General features: G+C 50.0%; 5 protein-coding genes across 5 annotated transcripts; 3 read left to right on the top strand and 2 right to left on the bottom strand.

Moving 5' to 3' along the window:
• The first annotated feature begins 951 nt into the window (after positions 1–951).
• TrAFT101_007798 (uncharacterized protein) lies at positions 952–2650 on the top strand. The gene is made up of 3 exons (XM_024908418.2): positions 952–1507; positions 1588–2158; positions 2231–2650. The coding sequence occupies exons 1-3, from the start codon at positions 1126–1128 to the stop codon at positions 2397–2399; spliced, it is 1122 nt and encodes a 373-aa protein (XP_024759092.2). The 5' UTR covers positions 952–1125; the 3' UTR covers positions 2400–2650.
• TrAFT101_007799 (uncharacterized protein) lies at positions 2545–5411 on the bottom strand (the record flags this gene model as incomplete). The annotated part of the gene is made up of 2 exons (XM_024910678.2): positions 2545–4713; positions 4770–5411. 2 exons carry the CDS (start codon positions 5409–5411, stop codon positions 2713–2715), a joined length of 2643 nt encoding a protein of 880 aa, XP_024759091.2. The 3' UTR covers positions 2545–2712.
• A 644-nt stretch (positions 5412–6055) lies between these two features.
• On the top strand, positions 6056–10011 carry TrAFT101_007800 (uncharacterized protein). Its single transcript, XM_024902641.2, has 3 exons — positions 6056–6256; positions 6321–9411; positions 9519–10011. Exons 1-3 carry the CDS (start codon positions 6162–6164, stop codon positions 9816–9818), a joined length of 3486 nt encoding a protein of 1161 aa, XP_024759090.2. The 5' UTR covers positions 6056–6161; the 3' UTR covers positions 9819–10011.
• A 269-nt stretch (positions 10012–10280) lies between these two features.
• On the top strand, positions 10281–11821 carry TrAFT101_007801 (uncharacterized protein). Its single transcript, XM_024900568.2, has 3 exons — positions 10281–10701; positions 10894–10982; positions 11063–11821. The coding sequence occupies exons 1-3, from the start codon at positions 10416–10418 to the stop codon at positions 11393–11395; spliced, it is 708 nt and encodes a 235-aa protein (XP_024759088.1). The 5' UTR covers positions 10281–10415; the 3' UTR covers positions 11396–11821.
• On the bottom strand, positions 11727–13913 carry CCT1 (T-complex protein 1 subunit alpha). Its single transcript, XM_024900477.2, has 3 exons — positions 13714–13913; positions 13573–13658; positions 11727–13437 (listed from the first exon to the last, which is right to left on the bottom strand). The coding sequence occupies exons 1-3, from the start codon at positions 13799–13801 to the stop codon at positions 11911–11913; spliced, it is 1701 nt and encodes a 566-aa protein (XP_024759087.1). The 5' UTR covers positions 13802–13913; the 3' UTR covers positions 11727–11910.
• Positions 13914–14103: the final 190 nt, after the last annotated feature.

Below are 14103 nucleotides of genomic sequence, written 5' to 3' on the forward strand. Positions count from 1 at the left end.
GAATATATCTCATTGAAGATTCTCATTGCTTGTACACTCGGATGCTATTTTCGGTCCTTCAATGACAGGCATAGTCCATGCTACACCTGGCCTGGCGGGTTGGTAGTCATACATGCTCAAATTTCTGTGACGAGATGGATCTGGCCATTTACATAGTATGGCTAGTAGGAGGAGAGTATAGGGAGTCCCGATACACGTCAATTCTACTATTCGATTTGGAATGATGTCAGGATTTGAGGTTTGCCAGTCTGGAAGCTAAAGAAGTCACCATAAAAGTGAAAATACCGAGGCAAAGGTCATCAGCATTTACAAGAGGTATGATCAAACGCAAACCCTCTACCATGTATCCAACAACGCCCAAAAAAAAAAAAATTACGCTTTTATTTCCTTCTCGTTTCGCCTTTCTTCCCCGGATGAGTCTTTGGAGTGAGTCATAAGCTATAGGGCTGGCCATTCTACGTATGGCGTAAGGAGCATGGAAATCCCCGTTGTGGGGTGAGATACGGGTGTCGATTTAGAAGGGGAAGGCGGCTATTTCGTAGCACAATAGACCACTTGTGTATGTATGTTGCCGAGTGATGACTCATTAGATGTGCCCATCGCGATGAAGCAGCATGTGAGTCCTTGGGCAGTTGGATACTGCTAGGGTCTAATACGCACGCATTTAGTAGTAGCAGTGTGAGTGAAGTGACCAGACGTACAGTGCCAATAGCATTCATGTCCGTCACAAGAACTGCCACTTTACGCGCGAATTGTGCACGAGAAATGGTCTGCACGGAGCCAGTAAATCTCCCCTCATGGTTTGCGCTTGGGACATGATTGGTTGGAGATAGCGGGTAAAATCGCACTGTGTCAGGAGGGACGCGATTGGGGGGGCATCAGCCTTTGGGTCTGATAAGGCAAGACGGTAATAAGTCAGCGTAGCTGATATTGCATACATCAGCAGCAACGACAGCTAATTGCTAGGATCTGAGCCTCCATCTTCCCCTAATTGATCGGTCAAGGTGCAGTCCAACGGAGACAGAATCGTCTTCGAAACACCAGACTCTGCAATATCTCTCGACCGTCCATCTCCCATCTCGTGTGTGCAAGCAGTCACCAATAGTACCATCATCAACCACCATCATGGCCATATACAGCGCTGTCCCGCCGCCTCCTGAATCGCCGCCTCACAACCAGGCCACAGCAAGCAACATCTTCCCTGCCACTGCAGCGCCCAACTCAGCCATCGACATCGAAGCCTGGACCATCTCCGCGCTCCAATCGCTCAGCGTCTCGCCCATCGCTCGCGGCACCGGATCCCCTCTGACGATTCCCCTCGATGCCCTCACCGCACCCTCCAAGCGCTCAATCAGCCGCCAGCAGGTCACGATAGTGGCTTCTTCGGCGGAGGCTGCCCTTGTAACTCCTCTCCGTCGACCGCCCTCTGCCCGAGACAGCCAGAAGCGCAGGGAAGCCATCCTCAAAGGCAAAGAAGGTAGCCGGCAGCGTCGGCGATGGGACAACGGTACATATTAAGCACTGTCCTGCTAGCCCAGGCTTTCGGGCATCTCAAACACGCAGGTCACTGATGACGAGTTGATGCAGATCGTCTCGTAGACGTCCCCAACGTCCAGCCGCCCGAGCCCATCGACTGGGAAGTCCATCCCACGCATCCCATCCACCGAGTCCCCTATCAGCTCGCTCAGTTCTGGGACCACGGCGTCCGTCAGCGCATCCAGGACAAGACAGCCAAGCTTCAGGCTGCTCGCAAGAAGCAGCAACTCAAAGCCGGCAGCGCAACTGGCCTCGGCGTAGGGGAAGTCCCGCGAGACCTGCGAGAGTCGACCAAGCGCAGTCCGGTAATTCGAACGTGGGTCAAGGCGCTCGAGGAGCCGGTGCGGCAGTACATGATCAACGAGCGTCAGAGGCGAAGGCCTGGGGATCAGACTGACGATATCCACGATGAGGACGTGGACAGCGCGGCGGAAGAGATGGACTCTGATGATGAGGAGATTGTTTTCGTGGGCCGAAACGGCAGGATGAGAGACATGCAGCAGAAGAGGGCCGCTGCAGCTGCGGCACAGTACAGGATGGCGCACCGTGAAGTGTCACAAGAAACTGTTGACTCGGGACTTCTCTTTGATTCATTTGGCGACGATGAGACCGCCGCTTTCAAGTTAGTTGCCCTTCTTCTTCTTTTTTCGCTATCCATCGGATGTTCAAAAACTAACAGTGTGCTTCCATTTAGGCGATGGCTTACGCATGCCATTGCAGATTACTATGGCCTCACATCTAGATCAGTTACCTCGGCCAACTCCCAAAGAGTTGTGTATGTTGGCCTAAAGCAAGCACCACGTTTGCAGAAAATGGCTCCTCCTCTCCCACAGCTGCCACGACCCCTGTGGGAGATTTGCTAAGTGCAGCCCGGGGCGGTTTGGGGTTGTCTTTGAAGAGAACAGGTTGTAGAGATTTGGGTTAAACAGGACCTCATATCTTTCATGATGCATACATACTTGTGACGTTTTCTTCTTCTTCTTGGATATACTATGTGGCTAGACGTATATGATATTGGTCATTCATCTTCTCTCTAGACGAATTCGGATAGATGGGGTGTGTTCAGAGGCATTATACATACATATTCTTTACTTCTCTCAAAGTTTCTGTTGCCTAGATGTCAGTCGATATGATATCCCTATCCGTCTTTGATATATGAAGGAAACTGTAAAGAGATTACTGCCCCCATCTCCGATCCAGCGCTTTGGCTGTTAGGCGCAAAACCTTCTCTCCGCCAAGCAATGGTGCGAATCTAGCCACCCGCTCTTCCACAGGCATCATCAAAAATGCAGCTAATCCAGAAGCTCCAGCTTGTTCAAAGAGTGTTTTGGACAATATCTTGGCAGCGAAAACGTTCATACCGGCACGCCTCAGAAATATCTCCCATGGTGTTTCTTCAGGGGACAAAAGCCTTTTCATATCGTGAGATTTGTAAGAGTTTTGAGATACGAAGGCGGAAACCCACGAGGCCATCGTTTGTTCCGCTCCTGGGACAAGCTGCACGCTTATATCTCCATCTAGTGCAACAGTAAAACTCACAAAGTCGGCATAAGCTGTGATATCAGACGGAGCAAACGCCCCCGAAAATTCTCCGCTGGGATGTGATTCCGACACAAGAACTAATAGAGTCTCGTATTTCTGACTGACTTTCTGCACACGCTCTCGCAACGTGGTTTGAGCCTGAGAGCCAGGAAGAGGTCGCTGTCGCACTTTAAGGATATTTGTGATGATGATTCCTATAAGAGGCGACAAAGATATATCAGCCTCGAAACTTAATCCCAAGGTGGTCTCTTCACATTGAGCAGAGCCTGATGGTCGTGGTATAGCATTATGCTCCGAATAGTCAATATCAACCAAACTTTCTGGAGACCATGTATGCTCTAATCGCCTTAATATTGGCCTTGGGAGGTCAACTGAAACAATAAAGTAGACCATCGCAGAGGGTACCTCGAATTTAGGAAATATCGCCGGGGCCATCGCTTCAGGTGTTGTAGTAGGCATATGTTTAGCGGTATCTGTTGAATATGCTTCATTCATAGATTCAGATGGTAAATTGTCTGCGGGTTGACATGCTTCCGAAGCTGTTGTCTCAATTCGGGGTCTTTTTATGCCTCTCAACTCCATGAAGTTATGGAGAAGTATACTTGTAGCGCTTGTATCGTAGCATTTCGGTAAAAGTCTCATGGAGTCATCGGCTTTCCTACGAATCGAGCGGCTAAGCTCAGGGCTGTCCAGATTTTGAAAGTAGACCGACTTGCTTTCCTGTAGTGATTTCACACGATTTGGGCTCTCATGTTGCTCCACAACAATAACAGGCGGGGTTTTATCTATCATATTATCCGGTAAATATGCTTCATCTGACATGTAGACTTCTTCAATTTCTTTGTCTTCAGCAATGCAAAGAACCTCTAGCTCAGGTTTTATAGTAACGAAATCAAAGCTGCTTAAATGCGACGTCAGATTTTGAGATAGGTATTTTGTTGCTGTTTCGTTTGAGATGTCGTGTTCATATCTCATTATTGATCTCCCTTGATTTGGTGGAATGACCAAATACGAGACGTCAAGCTCTAGTTGCAGATCTCGTGGAGAAGGCACAAGATTGAAAATTCTCGGTACAGTTTTTCTCAAGAACACAAAGTGTGTCTCCGCAGTAGAGCGTTGAGCCATCCATGTAGGGGGCGGGATATCAAAGTCAAGCAGAGGGACAGGAATACGCGATGTAGAATCTGGTGGATCTAAGCGCTCTTGGCTCACCAAATTATTGGCATAATGCTGCCGATCGTCAAGCAGTGTCATGAAGGCATCTTCGAAATACCCTCTTTCCTGGAGCAAATCAGAAGCATCTTCTTCAAGGTCTATAAGAGGTAGGCAGATATTGGTAAGGATATTCTCTCTGTTTGGAGAATACGAGCTAGACAAGACAACAGGTAAGTCTACCTTGTCTTCAATAACAGCGTTGCTTGCTTGGAAGAGCTGAGGCAGCTCTCCACTAGGCGATGAAGTCATAAAAGTGGACGAGACAATAGGTTCTGAATCCTCAATTGCGGCTCGAGTGGGACTACTCGGGTCAGATACAAGATCGATAACTGTCACATTTCCATCAGGAATGAAAGGGGTAGCATCATCGGATATTGGAGAAAGAGGGGGCAAGATAGGTTCAACGTAGCTATATTGGCACTAAGATTGTATCAGCGGTTGGTTAACAATAGCGAGGTACGGCAGAGTTGGCTCACAGGCTCAAGTGCTGTTCGTCGTTTGACTAAGTCTTGATACTCGGACGTCGTGATAGATTCGTTAGCTTTTCGCACCAGATCCGCAGCAATATCTGATATTATTAGTTTGTCGGTATCAATTTCTCGGTGTATTTGGGCCAATAATCTATCCAGCACAGGCGGGAATTCTAAACTTTCATCTCTCTCAACCCTCGTCCTAGCCAACGGAAGCCACTGTTTGAAAGGGTTGCCATATCTTTTTGCCCAAATTGGGCGTAAATAATCGTGAAGATCGTTCTGGAGGTAAGAGCCCAAATCTAAATCGTCCACGGGAATAAGAAGTTCTTTGATATAAGAGTTAGCAGCTGGTAGCGGAAATCTTGGTGGCGAATCATGAAGCAGCCTCTCGGCGTTCTTTTGATGGCGTTGATGCTGGTCAAGCACATGTTCAGCTATCTGCGGATCCGGGAGTACTCCCGCCTTTAGTCCCGGCTGGGAGACCAATCCGTCTCTTTCTGTGGCCACTTTTGTGCTTTGGAGATCTGATAGATGAGATTGAAAAGTAAATGGATGTTGTCTGTGGTTTCTGAAGCAATCCTCGCGCCGACCGTATTCGTCTGCTGTCTCTGCCTGTCGACTGGGCTCGCTTTGGTAGAACGCCATTCTAGATGCTGGTATATCGTTGCAATAACTCTCTAACGGCTGAGAAGCATATCCGTATGTCCAAGTTCGCATAGAAATATTGAATCACGAAGAGTCGATATGAGTCATGTTAATCTTCATCTTGGCTGTCGAAAAGAGGAAAGCAAAAATAATAGAACACGTATCGATTGTGAAGAACGTGCATATTTGGAAAGAGCGAATATAATTGCCTAATGAGGCAAAACGTAAATTATTGATTTTGGGCTAGAGAATCTTTTTTTGTATCTTGGCTCGACGCAGCAATTGACTCTTAATCTCCGTAAACTGATATTTGTAAATAAATCAGCTTACATTGATATTCAATACTCCAAGCAAAATATATATCCGATACTACGTGGACATGGCAATGATTTCCTGGAAATTTGCTGATGCTGTATCAGCATACCCTGCAAAGCACTGAACAAAACTGCCGTAAAGACCGTTCCTACGCCGGCTGCAAGCCACCACCCCGCTAAAAGTGGCTTCTAGCCCCGCCAAATCGAACCCCCAAAGCCCCATCCAAGGTGCTAGAAGCCGCTTACATATAGCGGGCTGCCTATCCTATCTCCGATAAGTGATAAGCATGGCCGCGATCCTGGCTTGACGCAATAGCTTCCGGAAGACGCATCTTGGACTCTGTATAGCTGCCGTGCCTTTCCATGTAGGTCGTGCAGGCCTTGAATAGAGCACTCTACCCTCATCTACTTGGCAGTATACACGCATTTTCCCGCCATGGCCTACGTTGCTCCAGTCCACAAGCCAACAAGCATCAGGCATGCCCTGCGCATCCGGTTTCTGTCGCCGGATATCGAAGACTTGGTGGTCGCGTAGGTCCTTCTAACGGCTTGGAATTGCTCGCGCTCCGTTAACTTACCCGTATTGAATGAATAGGAAAGCAAACCGACTGGAGATATGGCGGGTCACCGAGGAGGGCATGACTTGTCTTCACACAAAAGTCATTCATGGCACCATAGACATGCTTCAGCGGCTGCAGCCCAAGGACTCTGCCACTGATCTTCTGTTTATCGGCACAGACAGACTCCAATACTTCAATGTAGCTTGGAATCCCGAAACAAACCAGCTGGATGCCGTCGAACAGGCAATAGAAGATACAGCAGAACCTTACATGCGGCAGTCGCAGAGCCAGAACCGATGCTTGGTGGATCCCACGGGAAAGTTCATGGCGATGCATCTTTGGGAGGGAGTGCTCAACGTCTTTCGCCTACGGATACGCAAGGGTTCTACTACGAGGCTTGAAGGGCTAGACCAGGTCCGGCTAACTGAGCTCTGGATGAAGACGAGCACGTTCCTCCACAGCCGGACCGGCCACCCGAGAATCGCTTTCCTATACAAAAACCAGCTTGACCGTGAAGAAGCTCGCATAGCTGTCTATCGACTGACGGAAGACGATAAAGGCGGCGTTTCGTCCAAGTTTGATCCACAGAAGGATAGAGAGCTGGACCAGGTGATTCCTGACCCATATGCGTCAATGCTGATACCCGTTCCCGTGTATGAGGAGAAGCGATACCATGTGCGCAACAACGAGGGAGCTAGAGCACACCTGGGCGGCCTTCTCGTGGTAGGAGAGACCCTTCTCACATATTTCGACAGTCTCACATATTCAAACGTGTGTTCTACCCTTGACGACCCCAAGATTTACGTTGCCTGGGCCGAGTACGACGGGACACGCTATTTCTTGGCCGACGATTATGGCCGTCTCGACCTCTTGGAAATCAAGACTACCAACGAGTCAACAGGTGTAGTAGTCACGGGCATGACAGTCCATCCGATGGCTTTTGGGGATTCAAGCCGATATACATCAAGAGCGTCGAGCCTAGTTTATATGGGAAATAACCTCTTATTCATCGGCTCACACCATGGTGACTCTCAGTTATTACATGTTGATATCGAGTCGCAGCAAATGACTCTCATCAAAGTAATATCTAACAACGCACCTATTATGGATTTTACCATTATGGATCTGGGCAATAGAGAAGGAGATGCGCAGTCCGGCAACACCTTTTCATCTGGCCAGGCAAGAATCGTGGCTGGTAGTGGTGCTTACCAAGATGGAAGCCTGCGGAGCATTCGTAGCGGTGTTGGCCTTGAAGACCGCGGGCTCCTTGACGAGATTGAGAGCACTCGAGGACTGTTCACATTACGATCGGTGGACTCAGCAAAGGCCGACACTGTTGTCATCTCTACCCTTGCTGAGACTCGAGTCCTCCGGTTTGAGCCAGACAATATCGAAGAGCTATTTTCTTTCCAGGGAATGGATCTTGAATCGCCAACCCTTTTAGCTGCAAATCTTCCCAACGGTCAGATTCTGCAAATAACGCCTCAGGCGGTCAATCTTTTAGATCCTGACAGCGGGGTTTCGGTATCCTCATGGCAGGCTCCCGAAGGCAAAACCATTACGGCCGCGTCTGCTAATAACAAATGGGCTCTACTGTCTGTGGATGGATCGATATTGGTTTCTTTGAATCTCCTAGACAACCTGAAGGCGACTACTAAAGATACTTCCCAAGACTCAGAGTCTGGGCAGCCAGATCAGATATCTTGCATTCATGCAGCGCGCGATCCACAAGACTTTGGTGTTATCGGCTGGTGGGCTTCAGGTACGATATCGGTTGTGGATATGGCTACTTTGACGCCACTACACGGCGAGCCTTTGAGGCAGACTGATGACAGTGCCTCTGTTCCACGAGATGTGGCGCTGGTTCAGTTACACCCTCCCGAAATCTCGGGCCCAACCATGCTGGTCGCATTAGAAGATGGAAATGTCATTAGCTTCAACGTCTCTGTCAAAGGCTTCGCGATATCTGGGCGAAAGACAGTCACATTGGGAAGTGGCCCGGCACGATTGCATGTTTTACCCCGAGAAGATGGAATATGCAACGTATTTGCGACCACAGAGCATGCTAGTCTGATATATAGCTCGCAAGGCCGTATTGTTTACTCGGCGACTACGGCAGCTGATGCGACATTCGTGGCCCCGTTTGACTCGGAAGCGTTTCCAGATTCCATCGTGTTTTCAACAGAGGATCATATCAGAATTTGCCACGTCGATAACGAACGACTTACACATGTTAGAGCCTTGCCAATGTATGAAACCGTCCGTCGAGTGGCCTATTCACCAGGCCTGAGGGCCTTTGGGCTAGGGTGCATCAAGAAAGAGTTGGTGAATAACGAAGAAGTAATCACGAGCACCATTAAACTTGTTGACGAAATTATCTTCCAAGAGCTTGGCGCACCATTCTTGTTAAATGCCTCGTCATCTTTGGAGTTGGTTGAATGCATTATTCGGGCTGAATTGCCCGATGCCAATGGTAACTTGGCTGAGCGATTCTTAGTTGGCACGAGCTTTATCGCAGATGAAGGATTAGCTGAAGCAGGAGAAACGAGGGGCAGAATACTGGTTCTCGGCGTTGATGAATCACGGCAGCTGTATCAAATCGCCTCGCATAATCTGAAAGGCGTATGCCGCTGCATTGTCATGATGAATAACTACATCGTTGCCGGACTCACTAAAACGGTGGTTGTTTATAACTATAACCAGGATACTTCGACTTCAGCCTCTCTGACAAAACTAGCATCATTCCGCCCTGCCTCATTCCCAGTCGATTTGGACGTCTCAGGCAATGTAATAGGCATTGGAGATCTCATGCAGTCCCTCACACTTGTTGAATTTACGCCACCCCAAGACGGCAAGAAGGCCAAGCTGGAGGAGAGAGCAAGGCACAATCAACAAGCATGGACCACGTCGATTAGTGCGCTGGATGATTCTAGGTGGTTGGAAGCGGATGCTCAAGGCAACATCATTGTGCTGAGACAGAATCTAGAGGCCCCTACGGAACAGGATCGAAGCCAGCTACAGGTCATAAGTGAGCTCAACATTGGAGAGCAGATCAACCGGATTCGAAAGCTGCAGGTTGCGCCTGCAGAAAATGCTGTTGTGGTGCCAAAAGCATTTTTAGGCTCAGTAAGTTTCTGAATACACACACACACACACACACACACATATATATATATGATATATATATGAAGTGAGATATTGAAGTCGATACTAATTTGAGTGAAAAACAACAGGTAGAGGGCACGCTTTATCTCTACGGTGATATCGCTCCGAAGTATCAGGATCTGCTCATGACGTTCCAATCAAGGCTGCAAGAGTACATCAGTACTCCCGGAAACCTTTCCTTTGACCTATGGCGCGCGTTTAGAAATCAATCTAGAGAGGGTGAAGCTCCCTTCCGATTTGTAGATGGCGAGATGATAGAACGGTTCCTGGATCTGGACGAGGGTAAACAGGAGCTGGTGTGCGAGGGATTGGGGCCCAGCGTAGAAGACATGCGAAACTTAATTGAAGAGCTCAGGAGGATGCATTGAAAGAGTAAGGCATTGCCGGCTTGCTGGACTCTGGTGTACATGAATCATGGATATTACAGCGATGAATGGTGTTTTTTGAAGCTCTAATTTCACAAGCATTGTGTCATATGGAGGTGCCACTGATAGACAATCCACTATTTAACTGATGCAGACGGCACCTGATAAAATTTTTTTCTCTCCCAAGAAAAATGGCATTTTCCAGCTTGAAACATCTTCAGCATATGTATACTCGCATTATCAATGCTTCTGTCTTTCTAACATGGATAGGTATTATCAGCGCTAAGCTGTTGATATTCAGCTCCATCTCTCCAAGCCGGTATCAGTCGATTTTTAGCGGAACAGACCGGGACGCCGGGGCTCCCGCTAAAAAATCCGGCTTCCGACGAATCAGCGCCGTCCAATTTCCATCACGGGCATTTTTTTTCTCAGGCTGCGCATTGGACCGTTGCAGCCTCAGGCCACGACCAAAACTTTCGGCAATTCATCGCACCCAGTTTAGCCCAGAGACGGTCCAGCCAAGCAAACGGGCGAAAAGACCTCAAAACCAACCACAACCGTCCTCGGGTCTCCCTCTCTTCTCCTTCTCCGTTGTTCACGATGGCGCCTCTCGCAACTGCTTCCCGCCTGTGTGTGCGCTCGGCCGCCGTGGCCAAGCCCGCCGTGCGCGCGCTGAGCTCGACTGCTGTGCGCCAGGCCGATGCCCCTGCTCCCGGAGCAGCCTCATACACCAGTCCCTTCAAGGGCGAGTCCAAGGCCAACAAGATCCCGGACTTCAGCAAGTACATGTCCAAGGGCAGCGAGACCTCCAACAAGCTCTTCTCGTACTTCATGGTCGGCACAATGGGAGCCATCACCGCCGCCGGAGCCAAGAGCACTGTTCAAGGTGGGTTTGGATGTTGATAGCCTTCGTTTGTGGGAGGCGGGGTGGGATTTATTTGGAGGAATTGGGAATATTTGGAGAGCTGCCATGAGCTTTGAGCAGCCATTGGAGCTTGTGGGAGCTGGGCGGGAAGCAATTGGGCTGTTTTCAAATACTGGAAGTTGAAACTGAAGCTAACACGTGGGGGGTCTTTAGAATTCCTCGTCAACATGTCCGCCTCTGCTGACGTTTTGGCCATGGCCAAGGTCGAGGTCGACCTCAACACCATCCCCGAGGGCAAGAACGTGAGCACAATCCTGAAATTTTCCCAATCCCCCTAGTTGTACACGCCCGCAAAGCTGACCAATCCTCTCACATTAATTAGGTCATCATCAAATGGCGAGGCAAGCCCGTCTTCATCCGCCACCGAACCCAGGACGAGATCGACCAGGCCAACAAAGTCAACGTCGCCTCCCTCCGAGACCCCCAATCCGATGAGGACCGTGTCAAGCGCCCCGAGTGGCTGGTCATGCTGGGTGTCTGCACCCACCTGGGTTGTGTCCCCATTGGTGAGGCCGGTGACTATGGTGGCTGGTTCTGCCCTTGCCACGGCTCCCACTACGACATCTCTGGCCGGATACGAAAGGGCCCCGCCCCTCTGAACCTGGAGATCCCCGAGTACGACTTCCCCGAGGATGGCAAGCTTGTCATTGGTTAAACAATTCGCGGATTTTGTACAAAGGTGTGTTGGGTAGAAAAGAGACGGAAGAGGAGGGAACTGTCCTGTCGCAGCAAAAACGATGTAACAGTATCGACGAAGAGGTCCTGCGAGACAAAAGTAAATGGGCGAGGAGAGACAGCTCCCGGGGAAATAAAACTTATAATTCGTCATGGAATTTTAAAAGAAAAAAAACCATAGATTCTCTCTGGGCGGTCAAAGTCTATAGTGGGATGGGATGGGATGCGCTTGAATGAGGGAGAGACGGGGCGTCTCATGTTGCTGGGAATGGGACACAAATTCCTTGTTTCTTAGACGTGAGCCATGTGCAGCATTGTATAAAATAAAAAAGATTATACTAAACAGAACGCTGATCTTTGAGTTGAGAAATGGAGAATGAAGTATATGCAAGATATTACAATTTTGAGGCATTTGAAAATTATTTCTTTTTTTATCTATTCTCTCATACCCAGTTGATCCCCAAAAATCCCATTCTTATACACAACCACAGAAATTTAGTGTCCGTGGCCATCATCCTCCTCCATCTGCTCCGGATCCAGCTTGATCAATGTGTCAATTCGCATGATACTGATACAAGCCTCGACCGCACTCTTCAGCTGCCTAACCTTGCTTATGCTAGGCTCCAAAACGCCCAGCTTAATCTCGTCAACGACCTTGCCCTTGGTGAGATCCAGACCGTAGTTCTTGTAGCTCTTCTTCTTAGCAATCGACTTCTCGTCCTCGTTAGCGTCGCCCTCCTGGACGCGCTGTGACAGGGCGTGTCTGGAGCGTAGCTGGGCGACGAGCTCAGCAGCGTCCTTGGCGGCGTTGATGGCGAGGGTCTTGGGGATGACGAGGAGAGACTGGGCGAACTCGCCGATGGCGAGCTGCTCGCGAGATCCGACAGTGCCGGCGAATTCCTCGAGGTAGATGTGCAGAGCGGTCTCGACGGCACCGCCACCGGGGACGATGCTGCCGCTTTCCAGCGTTCTCTTGACGGCGCAGAGGGAGTCATGGACTGATCGCTCGATCTCGTCAAGGGAGTATTCGTTGGGGCCTCGCAGGATGACTGAGGCAGAGGACTGGGCCTTGGTGCCCTTGATCAGAATGCACTCGTCGTCTGAGATGCGCTCCTGGACAACCTCCTCGGCGTGTCCCAGGTATGATGGCTCGAACTTTTCGTCACCGTTAAGATCAGACAGTGTGCTCAGGAGGGTACCACCGGTAGCCTTAGCAATTCGTCTTAGATCCTCCTTCTTGCATCTTCTGACACCCATGGCGCCTCTCTCGACCATCATCTTCAGTACCATGTCGTCGATACCCTTGGTTGTAAGGATAACGTTGGCACCAGCCTTGAGGATCATCTCTACTCTCTCGATAATCATACCAGACTCCCGAGCGCGGATAGCCTCCAGCTGCTGAGGGTCATCGACTGTGATCTGGACACCCAGCTTCATTCTCTCCTTTTGCAGGTTCATATCCAGGATGGCAATCTTGGCATCCTGGATACGGGTGGGCATAGCCTGGGAAGCAACTGTGCAGTTCAAAGCGTAACCCTTAATCAGGACTGACTCGAGAGCACTCTTTCCGTGTGCCTTGAGGAGGTTGACGGCCTTGACGGGATATTTGGCCTCGTTCTTGTTGTTGGTGGTCTTGACCGCCTGGATGGCGTCGACAACCAGGTCCGCGAAGAAGTCGGAATCGGCACCAATGATTTTGCTGGACATGGATGTCTTGGCAATGTTCAGGAGAGATTCTCGGCCGAGGTTGTCGACCTTGATGCTGACGTTCTCGCTCAGGTACTTGATGGCCTCTCGTAGGGCAAGTCGGTAACCGGTGATGATGGTGGTGGGGTGGATGCGGTTCTTCATCAACTCGTTGCCCCTTCGGAGCAGCTCGGCGGCGATCAGCACAACTGATGTTGTGCCATCGCCAACCTCCTTATCCTGCTGCTGAGCCAGGTCCACCAAGATCTTTCCTGCGGGGTCTTCGACATCGAGGAGGGTGAGGATCGTGGCGCCGTCGTTTGTTACTGTAACATCCTGTTCATGGTAGAGCGCAAGTCAGCGTCGTGATCTTATATTGTGTCTGAATTGCTTGCTTTGGCAGCGGAATAGGGGCAGAAGCCGCTCGAAAGCACGAATCGAGGGGCAGGGGTAGTCGGTGTATGCACTCACGCCGATGTCGTCAACCATCATCTTGTCGAGGCCGCTGGGGCCAAAAGAGCTCTTCACCACATTGGCAATGGCTTGTGTTGCCAGAACTATGCTCCATCAGTTAATGCATGCATGCAAACCATTACAAACAGCCCAACGCACCATTTTGGTCTCGAATATCGGATCCTGAAATCTTCTGGCCGCCAAGGAAGAGGGTCCCGTTCCGGGGCTGTTCGAATAGAGCAGACATGATCTAAACCGCTTGACCGTCTCTGCAGCCTTGCGAGGGGAGAAAGCAACGAAATGGAAATGGGGGGGAAAGAGTGGAGGGTATCGAGAAGTTCTGCCTTGAGGACTCGACCCTGGCTTACCTAGCCAAAGCTGCGAAGCTCAGTAATAATGGCGGCACTTGTCCCGCTGCCCCTCGACTTTTTTGCCGGAACCAGAGATTCTCCCAGCTCCGGCGCTGCGCTATGTGCGATAAGGCCCAAACAGCAGCTCTCCCAGCGCCCAGGCCCCCAAAGCCACAGCGCTGCAGGCCCTGATTGGGCG

Source organism: Trichoderma asperellum, chromosome 4 (genome assembly GCF_020647865.1).
Source record: "Trichoderma asperellum chromosome 4, complete sequence".
In the NCBI taxonomy this organism is placed as follows: Eukaryota; Fungi; Ascomycota; class Sordariomycetes; order Hypocreales; family Hypocreaceae; genus Trichoderma; species Trichoderma asperellum.